General features: G+C 36.3%; 2 protein-coding genes and 1 long non-coding RNA gene across 3 annotated transcripts; 1 reads left to right on the forward strand and 2 right to left on the reverse strand.

The window, feature by feature from the left end:
* The first annotated feature begins 226 nt into the window (after nt 1-226).
* On the forward strand, nt 227-2272 carry LOC116206943 (bifunctional dihydroflavonol 4-reductase/flavanone 4-reductase-like). Its single transcript, XM_031539781.1, has 4 exons — nt 227-324; nt 1265-1330; nt 1628-1817; nt 1982-2272. The coding sequence occupies exons 3-4, from the start codon at nt 1699-1701 to the stop codon at nt 2112-2114; spliced, it is 252 nt and encodes an 83-aa protein (XP_031395641.1). The 5' UTR covers nt 227-324; nt 1265-1330; nt 1628-1698; the 3' UTR covers nt 2115-2272.
* A 5287-nt stretch (nt 2273-7559) lies between these two features.
* Nucleotides 7560-8477, reverse strand: LOC116208620. Its single transcript, XR_004157101.1, has 2 exons — nt 8372-8477; nt 7560-8109 (listed from the first exon to the last, which is right to left on the reverse strand). It is a non-coding gene; the product is annotated as an uncharacterized LOC116208620 (long non-coding RNA).
* Nucleotides 8478-11694: 3217 nt separating this feature from the next.
* Nucleotides 11695-14534, reverse strand: LOC116206623 (putative receptor protein kinase ZmPK1). Its single transcript, XM_031539399.1, has one exon. The coding sequence runs from the start codon at nt 14490-14492 to the stop codon at nt 12075-12077; it is 2418 nt and encodes an 805-aa protein (XP_031395259.1). The 5' UTR covers nt 14493-14534; the 3' UTR covers nt 11695-12074.
* Between the last annotated feature and the right edge of the window lie 2930 nt (nt 14535-17464).

Consider the following 17464-nt stretch of genomic DNA (forward strand, 5'->3'; position numbering starts at 1 on the left):
ATTTTCGGTCGTTTGGTTCAACGGAATGCGGAATAGCTATTCCGACTCGGGATCCATATCCGGTTTACATGCGGAATACGGGTGCCGCCCATCACGGTCCGGATTAGCTTATCCGGATGCGGAAATGGAGGCGAATGGACAAAAATACCCTCGTCTTCTTTCGATAATTACAATGCCTGCCATCCCATAAAAGCCTCACTTCTCACCTATCGTTCATTTCCTCTCGGAAGGAAGAAAATTGTGTAAACCCTAGCAAAGCTCCAGCCGTGCTCCCGATTCGAACCTCCCCTGAGAGCTCTTCAACACCTTCGTGCCATAGCCCAGGTCTCTCTCTCTCTCTCTGTGTCTCTATAATCTCTGTATGTTTGCTTTTGGGTATGCTTCTTCATCCTAAATCTCTAGTTCTGTTTTGATGGAAAAACTTAGTTTTGTCAAGAGTTGTGCTCTGCGTGGTAGCTAAGATGTCTGCGACATGTCTTTATATGGCTTTAGATTATCATTGCCCAACTGTTTTAATAGATTGTTGTTAGATTTTTAAGATCTACTGATGGACGATGCTCAATTCTGATCAGTATATTATAAAAAGAAATTTTGCTCAATAGTTCTTGACGGCAATCTCAGTATGCATGATCTGTGACCTTGTGCTTGCTTGTCCTGATAATCGATACTTCAGTTCAGGGACAAGATTTAATTTTTGCTGGAATTGTTCGTTGTGAGATGTTTCTTCAGTGTTTCAAGTTAGGAAAATTTTTTTGCCCTGCATGTCTAACCAATGAAATAAGTTTTTGCAATTAACACACCAAAGGGGGGGCGGTGAGTTTGAAGCTGATGAGCAAGACCTGCATTAAAAATGACAGTAAACGGCAAAAAGATTACATGTCTACAGGGTACTTGCATTAGAGATTTAGGATGAATAACTGTGTTGTATAGGTTGGCCCAAAGAAAAAAAAATTTGTGTTGTATAGGACGAGATCATAAATTTACTAAAAGTTAGAGCGACTTGTGATCTTTGTGGCTTTTTTCATTTGAATTGTTTGGACATGTGGTCAGCCATATGGATTGTGGAATGTTCCTAATATTCAATCTTGATGTTGATATTCAGAATAACTGTAGATTATTCATGAAATTTGGCTTCATAGCAACCTTTTTAATCAGTACAAGAATGTCATTGCATTCTCTAATTTGCCGCCTTCCCTATTCTCTGGGAAGAATTGTATCAAGGATGAGTCGGTCTCATTGAAGGTTCTCGTACTGTCACATGCAGAGGTCTTTCAAGGAACTTTGATATTGAAAACTCAGAGAAAAAAAAGGTTCCATACTCAGGAGTCAGGTCAGGGTTCATTTCCTTTTCGCTTTCTCAATTTCGGGTTTATATTCGATTCAAGATTCTATAACTTCAAAGAGTATCAAGCATATATTTATATTATATCATAGATGCTCCACATTTTTCCTCCTTTTCCATGGTAATCTTGTCTTTGGACATCAGTGTGAGTCAAGCCCAGGTTTGGATTGAAACAGATATACAGATACTGATGCAAGTCCTTTTTTCCTTGTAAAGATAAACATTTGGCAAGGGAGGTTTATGGTTTGGCTCCATTGTTGACTGGTAAATTTTGATCTGACATAGGTGGTGAGGATTCTGTTCCGAACAGGCTCCGTCCTCTAGTTGACGTGCAAGATGTTGCTGAGGCTGTAATAATGGCGTATGAAAAATCCAAGGCTGAAGGTAGATACATATGTGTAGCGCATGCTATCAAGACCCGAGAATTGGCGGAAAAGCTTCGTAGACTATATCCTGACTTCACTTACCCGAAGAAGTAAGCTCTTTCATCTATTTATTTATTTTTTTTCCTTTGCTTGATAATACAAACTAATTTATCTAGCCTACAGGTGTTCTATGTTGATGTCCTTGGTAGTGAATTCGCAATTTTTTGGCTAAGAATTCTGTGTTCTGAGAGCCTGGTTTTTGGTCTTTCCACAGTTACAGTGAGACTCAACATGACAACAAGCTGAACTCCGAGAAGCTGCAGAAGCTGGGATGGACTTATTGGCCACTGGAAGAAACTCTCATAGACTCCATTGAAAGCTACCGAGAGGCTGGGCTGCTTAAGTAGTTATGGCTTGTGATGAAACTCAGAAAATTCGTTTGCTGTTATTGTTGATACTTTGGACTGTACAGGAAAGCTGTTGTCCTTCATTTCCATTGATAATGAAATTGTTCCCAGATGTACTTATATTTGGCAATTTGACTACAATTTCTGTTTCTTTGTCATGGGTTCTTTGTCATTTGTGTTTCCAGAAGTGAATTGAATAATAGTCGGGGCGAATCGATTAGGCTCCAGAACAAATGAAAACATCCCGAGCAAAATTAGGATTTGTTTATTCAGCATGCCCAACTACCTTCTGAACGAGCTATAGGCAAATCCAGTGTTTGCGGAAGTTCGATTCCTCTTTTCTATTCATGGTTCTTCGTAACCTATGTTTCAAGAGCTGGACGTTAAACAGCCTAGATGAATAATCATAAAGATCATTGTGTTTGGTAATGAAATTAAGTTGGATTTAATTTGATTTAGTGTTGATTTGAATAATCATAAAGATCATTGTGTTTGGTAATGAAATTAAGTTGGATTTAATTTGATTTAGTGTTGATTTGAGGACATGAAGACAAAAGTAGTTAGGAAAAATATGTGAGAGAATTTGAAGAAGAAAATTTTAAAAAAAATAATGATTGTGTCGTTAAAATTGAGAAAAAAATGTTAAATAATTAAGAGAATTTAATATTAAAAAATTTATTATCATAATAAATAAGAAAAAGTCTGAGAAAGAATTTAAAGAAAAAGATTTTAAAAAAAGTAACGATTTTATTATTGAATTGAGAGAAAAATAAAGTAAAATTAAGTTAAGTTAAATTTGTCACATTGCGTTTGGTAATGAAGTTAAGTTTGAAAAAATTTTAGTATTAAAAAATTTTCTGTAATAATAGATAAGAAAAAATATGAGAGAGAATATGAAGAAAAAGATAGAAAAATAATAATTATATTATTGAATTGCCTGGAAAAGTAAAATAATTAATTATTATAAAAATAGATAATTATGCTTATTACATTATTAAAAAATAATTTTATTAATAAACACAATTTTTAGTAATTTAATTAATTTTTAAATTTTTAGAATTACCTTTCTTATATTTTTTAAAATTTTATTTTTATTAATTATAAAATTGTCATTAAAGTTATCTATTTATCTTATAAAACTCATTATATTTATATGAAGGGCATTTCTGTCTTTTTATCCTATTCCTGTTCTTTCTATTCCTTATTCAACCCAACCAAACATCAGAATTATAATGTTATTCCTTGTTTATTCCCTCCAACCAAACACAAAAATTTCATCAGAATTTCCATTCTATTCCCTGTCTATTCTAATTCCAGTCTATTCTATTCTCTGTCTATTCTAATCCTGCGAACCAAAAGTGCCCTTACAATTAGTAGGAAGAACTATAGTTCATCCCCTTCTTATAGTCGAACCTACCCTTTTATTGAAACTTCTATGAAATCATTCTTCCCTTTTCAGAAAAATCGCATAAGATGCTCACACTCGATCACGACTTTATAATATTCTGTTACAGCATAAGTCTGAACCATCATGGCGCATAGCTCCGAGCAAGACCTGATCCCCAAACAGTAATGATTTGCAAGTTAACGAATCTGCTTTACCGATTTGATATGAAATTTGAGGCTTAGGTTTCACCATAGTAATTACACTAATTCAGAGAAGGAGAGAGGGAGAGAGAGAGAGAGAGAGAGATCAGAATCAATTATATTTTGTTTAAGGAGAAGATCTTATGCTTCCATTTGTGAAAAAGCAGTCAAGACACAGAAGAAACGTAAGTATATATCCTTGAATAGGAAATAGGGTTCCCCTTCCTAGCCTGATCATTGGCTGCATAAGAACAGAATTAGAATTTATATATGATCCTAAGCTTATAGAGAAGAGCACCTTATCATATTTTGCCTTTTCTTCCAAAAATTTGGACCCATTTTACCCCATTTAATTTGAAGCCCTCTTAATGGAATCTATTATTGCTGCTTTAGAGCCATTATAAATTGCACCCTCGTTCATGCATGTATTGGCATCATTAACCATCTCTCTTCGCTTCAATATATCCCTATATCCCGAAACACTTCTCCATGTGGCCGCGATGAAATTCTCTCATTTCTCTACTTACCCTCGTCCACACTGATATTGGGTGAGGATTGGGTAATCTGCATCCTGAGGTTTGGGGTCATGGTAAGAGCAATTCATTTGAGTTGCAATTCGTTATGTCTAAGCCTCGGGATTGCGGATTACCTATTCCTCACCTGCAATGCAACTGAATAGCTAGCAAGTTTATCTTAACTCATTCATGCATGCATGAATCATTCATTCGGTTGGTCTCTTAATATCTACGTCCTTTTGTGAGATCTAATTCATGCATTCCTATTCTGAATCTCTGATAGCAAACGAATATTAGAGATGCTACATATATACACCCAATATAATCAATATATATTTGATTACTTCTCTTGTGAGAACTTGATCACATGATTTTGCATCGTATTTTAAGTCCTCACATGCACTCCCTATTTTTTTAATCTTTATCATAAGGTGTGCCGTTTCCTTCTCTCTTTTCTCTTTTGAAGGGGTTCAAGGGATGCATAAGGTTGGTAATTCGAACTTTGACATTAAGAAGAGCATATGCTTGTCGATCGAGACTAAAGTAACCAGAAGTTTTAAGTGGAATTAATTGTCCATGTATGTATATATAGGGAGAGAGAAGATTGAGTACTAGTATTGCAGCCTCAACCATCATATAAGCCTCTTTAAATAGCGATATCATGAGTTGGGATGATCGTTTAGCACCTCAATAAGTAAGACTAAATTGAAATATTTAACCCACAGAATAATGGAAGATTAAATTATAAAAGGAAAATTACATTGAAGTCACGGTGAAACTTCCCCTTAAGTATACAATTTCTTAACGCAATACTTTAATACATTTACAGGGTCCACATACAAATAACATGTACATGTATGTATATATAATGAAAACCAAAATTAATAAGGCGGATTCCATTATTTATTGACTTACTTTTATTTTAAAATTTCTTGTCATTTATAAATTAGGTCTTAAATTATATTTACACTTCCCTGTTAGAAATTACGTACATCAGAAAAAATGGAATTTTTGTTGGCGGGTTGCTGCAAGATAATTATTTTTCTCAACAATTAATCTCCTAATTATGCTCAAAATTTAATTAATATTTTTCTCAACAGTTAATCTCCTAGTTATGCGTCAATAATTTAATAATATTTTTGGATTATTATTTTTTTCGGATTATCGTTTTGGCCGGCATATGTATCGTTTGACTTTTTTGACACCTCTATGAAACGGACCATTGGATTAAATAGTTATTATTATTATTTTCGGATTATCGTTTTGGCCATATGTATCGTTTGACTTTTTTGACACCTCTATGAAACGGATCGTAAAATTAAATAGTTTAGACAAAATTAAACCAATAATGAACATCAATAATAATTGATCGTATTTTCTGATGGTGTCGAATCAATGTAGCAGTGGAACTATAATGTGCATTGACCAAGAAAAGAACAGTAATGCATGTGCTTACCAAGTTGTAATAGTTTTGACCATTAAATTTCAACAGGATTATCAAAGTGGTTAAAATACCGGATAAAGGTATCGTCTGGTAAATGTCGTACTCCATGGTCACACTCACCTTTAACACATAAGGTGCATAAGAACCAGCCACGGGGCTATGATCGTTAATTTACTTATACAAATGAAATTATGCAACGTTTACTGCTCTGGGACACCAAATATATAGTCCCTCATTAAAGCATTTTTTTTTAAATATGGCCAGTTTATGCAGAATGACTAGTGCAAGAAGCATCATTTTCAATATCAACTTTAGTATCGAAAGATGGTGCAGTGTAATGGTGCACATCTTCGCTTGTTGATCTAGAGGTTACGAGTTTAATACCTAGTAGGGCTAACCGTACTCCTTTATAATTATTTATGATTTCTCTCATTATATTAGATTTTAGACATCCTTTGTAATCGAAAAAAATTATCTAACTTTAGTCTTCCGGGGGTATTCAATCTCTTCCACTTAGATTTTCTCCCATGTCGCGTACTTTATTTATGTTGCTTCGTTCTTATTATTCCATTATCATTATTAACTAGCCTTTACCCGTGAGATTCATGGGTATTTTATGCTAGTTATTTTGTCCAAATTTATGTTTAAATATTTTTATATAACAGTCTAGTTAAAAGTTTTTTATGGTGATATAATTGTATTTCAAATATATTCTAACAACAAATGATTAAATGCAACTATAAGAAAAGTATGGTTAATTCTTTTTTTAAGTGACCATCGTTATGAATATATTGTTTTTATCATTTTACACAAGTATATTTTCATAATAAGATTATTGACGATGCATGTGTATGTTTATTTTATTTTAATATTCCATAAGTATCAGAATAAATAATTTTCATATCACACAAAAATATTGATAAAAATGAAAATAGATTTATTCATTTTTAAAATTATAATGACCAAATTATCAAATTATGGTATACTATAATTCTTTATTAGTGTATATCTAATTGAACTCAAGATGCATGACGCCTTGGAAAATAGCCTCCCTTTAAGTTAAAGAATTGAATTATAAATGGATACCAAATTATGGCTTTTATCTTGATCTCCTTATCATCTTTACATAGATCGGACCCAAGAAAATTCTAACCATAGGAGGTTTTGACGAGCCAAGATTCAAGTGCACGCATTTTGGCTCGACAAGCCCCAAATAGGTGAATACGATCAGCTCAGGGTCATAATCTCGATTGCTTTGCTTCTAAATATCCAGAATTCAGACGATATTTAACTGTATGATAACTTCATGATGAAAGAATGTTATGTATTACCATGAAAGTAGACCTTGGAAAACCGATATAAACGTAGGGAAAATTACACCATTTATACAAAATGTTTTGAATAATTGCAAGACTGGTACAAAAAATTTTTTTCTTAAAACCAATCGTGCAACTATCTAAAATTTTGTGTACCATTAGTGCAATTTTCCCTACAAACGTCATGACCATTTGATAATCAGTGACAACTGACCGGAACCATTCAACGACAATGGCACATATAAATGTTTTCCCAACTATTTTGAAAACCATAGCCATTCCGAATTTCTATATAAATGTTCTCTCCCACATATTTGACCGTCTGATCAATTTACTTCAAAATTTATATGCATCAGTCAAGTTTACTCGATCTATTGCCTCAAGTCATGCAGTGAAAAGCCATACAGTGAAATGACAGGACATAAAGAAGAATCATAAGACACCCCAAATAACGGAACTGCATATGCATTGACATAAATCTTGTTTACATAAATGAAGATCCCCCATACGTAGGAAAAGGCTAACAATCGAATAAATTTTTCATAAGATTAAATCCATCCATCCTTCCAATAAGTCCATCGAAGATAAACGAACAATGGTCCTCCAACTTTATATACAAAGGACTATGGAATTATAGTAACTCAATCGACGATAAGAATCGAACAAAGAATGCACATTTTTTGTTGTTTCCTTTTAAACCACGGAAGAAATCCAAACTTCACATTCTTCACCTCCGCCACAACCACCAGTGACTAATTAAAATACCATTCCTCTGCTCAAAGAATTAGCTGTACAAATCGAATAACATTTTACACAGCAGCAGGGCAAAGTCATTAGAGGATTAAGGAAAAGGAGAACGCAAGTCTCTCTTCAGATTTTCCTTTTCCCGTCCCTTAGGTGGGGCACTGCTGGTCGTCGCACTAAAGACGAACCACCCCCATCGACCTTAGATGGCATTGCCTGCTGTTAAGAATCTCGATGTAATTCCGGAGCCTATATCTGTCAGAGTTAGTGAGAGAGAATGGGGGGTTAAGGATTAAAGAAGGTGCTTCCACCAAAAGAAAGACTAGCAGGCGTACTGCCTTTGAGTACAAAGATTCTGCGGTTTCTGCATTGCCCATCAGCTCATCGACCTGCAATTTTCAATACAGCAGTTCCTCAAAATCCATTTGCTGATGAGAAATCACACTGATCGTTTTCAAATGACTCTACCAACTTATATTGGTGCCAAGTATGCCAAGCATTCCAATAACTTCTTTTGCTTAAATCAACAGTCTTGCCATGTCTAGCTAAAACAAAAATCCTGCTTCCTCCCCTATTGATGACCATATCCAGAGCAACGGAAACTTCAAATGCTAATCAACGAGACAGAAAGGAAGGGAAAAGGATACTCACACCCCCGCGTCTGCCCAGATCAAGAGCTGATTGGAAATATAATCTGCAGTGACCAAGATTATTATTATTATTATTATTATTATTTTCGAATTATCATTTTGACCAGCATATGTATCGTTTGACTTTTTTGACACCAGTATGAAATGAATCATTAAATTAAATAGTTCAGACGAAATCAAACCAATAATGAACATCAATAATAATTGATCGTATTTTCTGATGGTGTCGAATCTATGTAGCTGTGGAACTATAATGTGCATTGACCAAGAACAGAACAGTAATGCATGTGCTTACCAAGTTGTAATAGATTTGAACATTAAATTTCAACAGGATTATCAAAGTGGGTTAATGGCCCGTTTGATTTCGTAATCTGATTTAAGATTTCAACTCTAACTTTTACTCTACTCACTACAGAATAAAATTCAACGACACAAGGATAACTTTTTCAGGGGGCGGGAAGGGGGGGAACCATTCAATTTAATTTTAATAAGAAATGCTCCCAATTATTTATTACTTTTTCTACAATTCAACAATACAATCATTACTTTTTTTCAACTATTCATACTTTTTTACACTTTTCTCATAATTCAACATTACAATCATTACAAACTAATTAAAATTAAAACCAACTCAACTCAACTCTAAAACAAACGCACTATAAAAGACCGGATAAAAGTATCGTCTTGTAAATGTCGTACTCCATTGTCACACTCACCCTTTAACACATAAGGTGCATAAGAACCAGCCACGGGGCTATGATCGTTAATTTACTTATACAGATGGAATTATGCAACGTTTACTGCTCTGGGACACCATCTATATAGTCCCTCATTAAATCATTTTTGTTTTTTGTTTTTTTTTTAATATGGCCAGTTTATGTAAAATGACTAGTGCAAGAAGCATCATTTTCAATACCAACTTTCGTATCAAAAGATGATATAGTGTAATGGTGTATATCCTCGCATGTTGATTTAGAGGTCGCGAATTCAATACCTAGTGGGACTAACCTTACTCTTTTATAGTTGTTTATGATTTATATTTCATTGTATTAGATTTTGAGCATCCTTTGTAATCGAAAAAAATTATCAACTTTAGTCTTCCATGGGTATTCAATCTCTTCCACTTAGATTTTCTCCCATGTCACGTACTTTATTTATGTTCCTTCGCTCTTATTATTCCATTATCATTATTAACTAGCCTTTGCCCGTGCGATTCACAGGTATTTTATGCTAGTTATTTTGTCCAAATTTATGTTTAGATATTTTTATATAAAAGTCTAGTTAAAAGTTTTTTATGGTGATATAATTGTATTTCAAATATTTTTAAACAACAAATGATTAAATACAACTATAAGAAAAGTATGGTTAATTCCTTTATTAAGTGATCATCGTTATGAATATATTGTTTTTATCATTTTACACAAGTATATTTTCATAATAAGATTAATGACGATGCATGTGTATGTTTATTTTTTTTAATATTCCATAAGTATCAGAATAAATAATTTTCATATCACACAAAAATATTGATAAAAATGAAAATAGATTTATTCATTTTTAAAATTATAATGACCAAATTATCAAATTATGGTATACTATAATTCTTTATTAGTGTATATCTAATTGAACTCAAGATGCATGACGCCTTGGAAAATAGCCTCCCTTTAAGTTAAAGAATTGAATTATAAATGGATACCTTTTAGCACCGAAATGATCTATACACATATATTTAATTTGCTGCAATTATAAAATAAGAGCAAAACACTTGTATACGAAATTTATTTTAAATGAAGAAATTATATTTGAGACATTTCCTTAGAAATAAAATTAAAAGTTATTAATTTTTTGTACAAAATAATATTAATTACATATACTAATATATTTAGTGCATAATAAATGCACCAATTCTCTTAAACTATAGGATAAATTAGACTGGTGGTCCAAAAAGTTTTAATAATGTATCAGGTTGGTCCAAAAAGTTTTTTTTTGCCACTTGATAGTACAAAATGTTTCAAATTTGTAATATGATAGTACAAATCGTCATCTCACCATTGATGCCGTCAAGCCGACGCTGATAGTGGAAAATTGGTTTTTGTGGGACGTTACATGATAATGCAAAATGTTTTGAAGTTGTAACTTAATAGTACAAAATGTTTTATGTAAGTTACATAATGGTGTAAAATTTATAGTCTTGTAAAGGACGACTTGACGGCATCAATGGCGAGATGACGGTTTGTATTATCATGTTACAACTTTGAAACATTTTGTACTATTAAGTAGCAAAAAAAAAACTTTTTGGACCAATCTGATACATTATTAAAACGTTTTGGACTACCAGTGTAATTAACCCTAAACTATATGCATATTACAGATTTATGTGAAATGATTTTAACTTTAATTTTAACTATACTCCACTTATCTTCAATTTAATAACACAATCACTACTTCTTTCAATTATTCATTCCTTTTTTCACAATTTAACAACACAATGATTACTTTCTCTTAACTAATCATTACTTTCTCTCAACTATTCATTACTTTTTCACACTTTTTCTCATAATTCAACAACACAATTATTACAACCTAACTAAAATTGAAACTCAACTCTACTTAACTTTAAAACCAAACACAATATAATATTCCAATGTCTTAGTTTTAACAAGCTGACAAAATATTTCTCTTTTTCCAATTAATATCATCAAGCCCCCGTGATCATAATTTCAAATTGAGCATGGAGTAGGAGATTCTCCTGCAGGTTGTTTTCTGGACCAGAACAATGATATATGTAGATATATTGTTCAAATTGTAAGTTTATCGTAAGATTCGGATTCCTGGTGTGAATGCTCGGGGATTGATATCATTACAGTAAAGTCGCTTTAGAATTTCTAGTACCAATTGACGAAGCTGTATAGAAGGATATAGTATGTAGCAGCTATTACAAATAACATGCCTTGAATGAAGTGTAATACATAATCGAGGAGTAATTGATATTATGGTTCACAGAAAGAGGGAACATCTGTAAATTCTCAGCTTGAGTTTTTAAGTAGATATTGACTCAAGTCCGTATTAGTCTAGCTGAAATTTAATATAGTATCAGAGCCCCACGCACATATGCGCACCGGCGCCACGCAAGCCCAATATGTCAAAGAGCAACCAAAAGATTGCCTTGTCTTAGCCTCCCACCGCCCGAGCAAGGTAGAAGAGCTCGACTCGGGGTCAATTGTTGAGGGTAGGTGATTAAGGACACGTGACAACGTGTGGACAAATGACGACACATTGCACGTGAGGGCGAGTATTGAGGAATAAATGGAAAAGATATATCAATATCCATTGGTTTATATGAAACTTGGAAACCACCACTTATCAGTTTGAGTTTTTAAGTAGAAATGGGTCCAAATCCGTACGAGCTCAATGGAAATTCCGTAGCGTCGAGCATAACAGTTGCATGGGGGAAAAAGGGGAAAGAAAGAGTAAACATAGAAGATCAACCAGCTCCCTAAAGCCCGAGGGACCTTTGGGCGATTCGACTCGATAACAAAGCAAGGGCTAGAGAAGGAATCTTATCTTGAGGGATTAAAGAAAATTTTGATCTTGGATCTGAAGTATAATCCGTCAAGCCGGCTCCTAGCCGCAGTGGCCCTGCATAGTCCCCCGGGCCTTTAACAGTCACCCTTGCTTGTTATTGAACTGTTGTTTTATCCCCTCTACCTGGCAGGGACATTAGGCTCATTGTCACATTTGAGTAGGACATCCACAATGTTGTCCATGGTTGGTCTCTTGGTCCTGTCTTCCTCGACGCACGCTATTCCGACCTCCACTAGAGCTCTTGCCTGTCTTTTGCTGTACTGCCCCCTCAGCCTGGGGTCTAGGACTTTCTCGATCCACGTGTTATCCTCCGGATCAAATTGGATGTTCCTCCTGACCACCCTGACAAACTTTGTCAGCTGCGCTTCCTCCACCTCTTCCTCTCCTTCAACTACATCCATGATTGCCCAATTTGAGAGCCTGATCCCTCTCACCATCTCCAGGACCATCACTCCGTAGCTAAACACATCGACTTTAGCCGTGATTGGCAGGTTCAGGGCCCACTCCGGTGCCATGTACCCCTTCGTGCCGCGGATCATAGAGAAATCCGAGGTTGCATTGCCCCTCTGAAGGAGCTTTGCTAGCCCGAAATCCGCTATCTTAGGCTCGAAATCCGGGTCCAGGAGTATGTTCTCAGGCTTCACATCGCAGTGGATGATCCATTCGAGGCACTCGTGGTGCAGGTAAGCCAGGCCCTTTGCGGTCCCCAGTGAAATCCTGAATCGATCCTTCCATCTCAGGTGATTCAGTCCGAACAAGTGCCTGTCCAGAGATTGATTCTTGACGAACTCGTAGACTAGAAGTCTATTCCTTCCTTCAGCGCAGAACCCCCACATTCTTGCCAGGTTCATGTGGTTGATCTTTCCAATTGTGCTGACCTCTGCCCAAAAGAAATCTTCTCCATGGTGAACATCTCCCAGTCTCTTCACAGCCACTTCCCTTCCATCACCCAAATTGCCTTTATAGACTGTCCCAGAGCCACCTCTCCCAATCTCCTCCCTGAAGTTCCTCGTTGCGATCTTGAGCTCTCCATGGCTGAACTTCTTGAATTGGCTCGACAGGGCTTGGTACCCATCTTCCAATGGGTCCGGGCCCCCCTGTTTCCGGAAGAGTATCCACCAGCCCGACATGAAGAAGAGGATCTCCACTGCCCCAATGACAGACGCAAACCAATAGAGATAGGCCCATCTGATCCTCTTCCCTATACCATCATACATGGAGGATGAGCCCACCAGGACTGTGTTTTCACCGAGTGGGCAGATGGGGAGTGACCCGTTCAATATCGGAGTCACAGAGGAAACTTGGAGCGAGACTGGGAGTTTCAGGTACAGATTTCCGGGGAAGTCCGGCGTCTTATACCCATTGAAGAGGGAGCTCTTTGTGAAGCATGGCCCCAGCCCATTAGTCCTGTAGGCAAAACCCAGGCAATTGCAATCTGTAAGGCAGGCTTCCTGGCACCACTCATACGAGGTGCTGGAGTTATAAACCAGGTCGAACCCATAATAATCAGTTTGTGGGAGTTCCACGAATCTCACTTTGTCCGAAGTAAAGTTTGAACACGTGACATTGAACTTTGGCTTGCAACCGCTGTTCCAATTCGTGGGGTCGTTCATCTGATAACCGGGAGGACACGAACACTTGGGCTCGGGCGTATAGACACAAATCCCATTCCTCCCACAAACTCCATGAACTTTACACATTCCTTTCAGGGCCTCCCAAGTAACCGCCCAGGTGCCATTGGACTCATTCAAGCTATAGAGCCGTAAATTCCCATCATGATTGATTGTCAGCCTCCTCTTGATGCCATGCCCTCTGTCGGAAGCATTAAACTGGAAACGGTCACTGGACATGAACATCCCAGAGTCATCCAGAACCGCAATCCTAGTGCTGTTATAAGTCGTTCTTCCATTTCCGAATGCATCAGAATCAGGATTAGGCCAGTAGAGGCTCGATATTTCGGGCCCATCGTGCATCAGTTTCAGCACATTGTCGCTGTCGAAGTAGAAATTGAAGTACCCCGAATAATAAGAACCTCTACCGTAGGAAGATATGAGCTTCAAGCTCTTAGTAAAAGGTTGGTTAGGGAGGAGTGTGTCGGTCGGATTATCAAAGCTCTGCCACAGCACGTGACCAGACGGGTCCTTCAGGATGAGGTTCCCACTTTCTAAGAGCTCGGCCTTGCGTGCACTGGTGGAGGTGGTATTGGTCTCCCAGGCGACTGTCCCATCAACATCCGTCAAGACCACGACACCATTCCCCCGGAAAGTGAGCCTGGAGCCTTTCCCATTCACGGGCTTGTCCCGGTTGGCCATCCAGACCACAGTACGGTCTCGTGATCCAGTGAACCAAATGGAAAAGTAGTAAGCGTTCCCTCCGGATCCATAGAATCCGCAACTGAAAGTTTTCTTGGGGGAAACTAGAATCTCGAGTTCATCTTCAATCAATACCGAAGAGCCTCTTCTCAGAAAGCTCCTAGGAGAAGTTGCATGAGCGAAGATGAAGAGAGACATGGCAAGTAACAATATGGAGCTTGACATTATTGTGTAATTGATGCTTGTGATTGTTTTGATGGAAAGTGAGTTGGGTTAAGAACAAGATGTATTCAGGAAGTAGAAACCCTATATATTAAGAACGTATATATATATATATATATATGTATGTATGTATAGGAGCGTGTGCTTGTGTGTCTATGAAGTTTGGGAGAATGTAGAAAACTCAATTACTTGTGCTAACAAAAACGACGAGACCTGTCGGCAGGCTTCCCTTTCTTCTTGTCCTTATATGTAATGCTGTCGTGTATATAGTTCATGTACAGCAGTTTCTTTTTCTATAACAAACCGAGACTGTGGCTCTAGAAGATCAGCATATTTAACTTTACGTATAAAAAAGATTGAAATAAAGAGTGCGGTGCAATGACATATTGAGAGATTTCAAATTCGATTATCATCGTCAGTGAGGCTTTTCGTATTCTTTTATAGTTAAACAATCAGAAGTTTATGTGAATTCCAGCGAGGCTGTTTTCCCAAGTCCAAAGCGACGTGTTGGGTTCCTCAAGCAGGAAGAGTGGCCCTTCTCTTGTTTTTGATTGATGTTCAACAGAAGCTGACAGTCGATCTTTCTGGGAGGAGAAGTCTGATTCAGTGTTCTGAGCTACGGCCCGCCTCCGAGCTAGCTACCAGTTTAAGAACCTTTTGGGCCCCACCTCAGCGGCATTTTATGGCAAATGGAAAAAAACTACGTACTGTGCCATGCCCGGCGGCTGACGGGGAAATTCCCATTATGAGCAGTTGCCAAGTTGATATAAATAATAATGGTATTTGGTTTGTAACATTTTAAAATTAGATTTTGATTTTGAAAAAGAGTGGTATAAATGGTTATGTATAAGACTCATCATTTGACTTTGTATGTGTTATGTGAATTTGATTTTAAAAAAAAGGTATAAATGGAGCCTACCATTTGACTTTGTATGAGTTATTTTGTTTTGTTGTGAGTAGAATTAAGTTAAAGTAAAATTTACTTTGAATCTAAACGGAGCATAACAGTCCTTTGCTAACTCTATGCAGACTCGATCTGTCAAAATCGAACTAGAGGCTTTTATCTGTCCCATGCATTGCCACAATCGATTATGCAAATAGTTATAAAAGGGGTAGGACAAATCCCACGCATACCATATGTGACAAAGGCAAAAGTAGGGGTAGGACAAATCCTACGCATACCATATGTGACAAAGGCAAAAGTTAATGCAAAGGCAAAGTTCTATAGATCATAGTAATTGGAATTTAGTTCCAGGGAAATCAAGGAGCAAGAAACCATGCATTGCTAGCCGCTGTGTGACCAACGAAACTGCTCGAATTTGGACTCAAATATCATATACAATCTTTCACCAGAAATACTAGACCTACAGGCCTCTTAAAAAAGAATTACACACACACGTATATATATATATATATGTTCAATGTGTAATAAATTAATAATTGTTCTTGATATGACTACGCTGTCCCCTTCATATGGTCCGTTATAAAGTATCTCTCATTTTTTCATAGGTGTATAGACTATCTCTTCAATAGCACAAATAGGTGATTCCTTAGGTGATTAAACTGTATGAAGATGTTTTTCAGGATTAAACTATAATTAATATTGTCGGGATATGATTTTTAAATTCGTGATACGCCTTATCTACTTCAACATCCATCAATCCATCATTTCATGATGTCCGTACAGAGTCCCATCCAAATTGATTCTATCACAATTCAGTAAATCATTGATTCACCGTTCTTAATTATATTGTTCGATGATCACAATTACATGGAGTGACCGACATTTATCTATGTTTATAACAATTTCGTTTAACATAAGTTCTTACTGATGATTGTTTCAGATAGAATCGATGCAATTCACACGATTGGAATGACGCAATTGGCTTAAAATACTACTCTAAAAAGTGCCACATACTCTCTTAAGATGAAATGAATATCTATCACAAATGTGACATATATCATCCGCTTATTAAAAAAATATTCCCGATAAATACATACATATACATATATATATATATATATATATTTATGAGAATATTTTCTTCTAATAAAAGAAGGCTTGTGTCTCAGGCCAAAATGAAATATATTGGTTCAATCACCGTATGATGAAATCGCCTTTCCGTCGCTCCTCCTCCATCCCTGATATTAATATCCCCCTCCCAATTCCTATTCCGCTCATTCCTTGCTCTTTAAGTAATTACTTTGTTCGATTATTTTTTTAATTAATTAAATTATTTTTAATTCAATTGAATCGGCGCAATTCGTTTGGTTTTATATCGATCCGGATTCGATCGCTCACGAGTGAGGTCGAACGTTGACGACAAGATACGTAGCTAGAATTATAAATAGTTAGAATATCATGAGTAAATATTCAAGATAAAATATATATATAACACTTGTGCAGTCATGATCTTATGTTATGAAATTCGACGGCCAACGAGCCGTAGAATTTCCAATTTAAGGTTAGACTGTATTAGAAAAACATTAGGGGATCTGGGCCAAGACATCAGGATTTGTCAGACGGCAGTTGGACCCTTCCATCTTTTTCATCCTTAATTAATATAAAATACTCTATAGATTGAAATAGGATGAGACGATGTCTATGCCACAAGGCTAGAATTAATGTTAGCTTATTAGTTGATAATAACTCGTATTTTCACGAGGAAAGATATTGAAGAGACCTTAACATAAATACTAGAATAAATGAAATCAACGGTATTGTAAACGCGTTCATATTCGTCGTTGTGAGATTATAGCTTATGCGATAAATTCATTGCAGGAATTCTATGCAAACGTAGTCTATGGAAATTTAAGCCGGACTGACAGATCATCGCATGCATCAGATGCCGTGTAGCCAAGGGTATACTTTCTCGTATCGACCAGTCTAGAGATTGGGAAATGTCATCATGGAGAGGTAAAGGGTGGCATTTTTCAGTCAAGCTAGAATATTGAAGGGCATGTAGTGAATTATC

The sequence above is a fragment of the Punica granatum genome, chromosome 5 (assembly GCF_007655135.1).
Source record: "Punica granatum isolate Tunisia-2019 chromosome 5, ASM765513v2, whole genome shotgun sequence".
In the NCBI taxonomy this organism is placed as follows: domain Eukaryota; kingdom Viridiplantae; phylum Streptophyta; class Magnoliopsida; order Myrtales; family Lythraceae; genus Punica; species Punica granatum.

Excerpts from the sequence above, each read along its gene's own strand:
- LOC116206943 (XM_031539781.1), top strand. The coding sequence starts at position 1,699 with ATGGCGTATGAAAAATCCAAGGCTGAAGGTAGATACATATGTGTAGCG. Across the intron at positions 1,818-1,981 it reads GACTTCACTTACCCGAAGAA|TTACAGTGAGACTCAACATG; the intron begins GTAAGCTCTTTC and ends GTCTTTCCACAG.
- LOC116206623 (XM_031539399.1), bottom strand. The coding sequence starts at position 14,492 with ATGTCAAGCTCCATATTGTTACTTGCCATGTCTCTCTTCATCTTCGCT.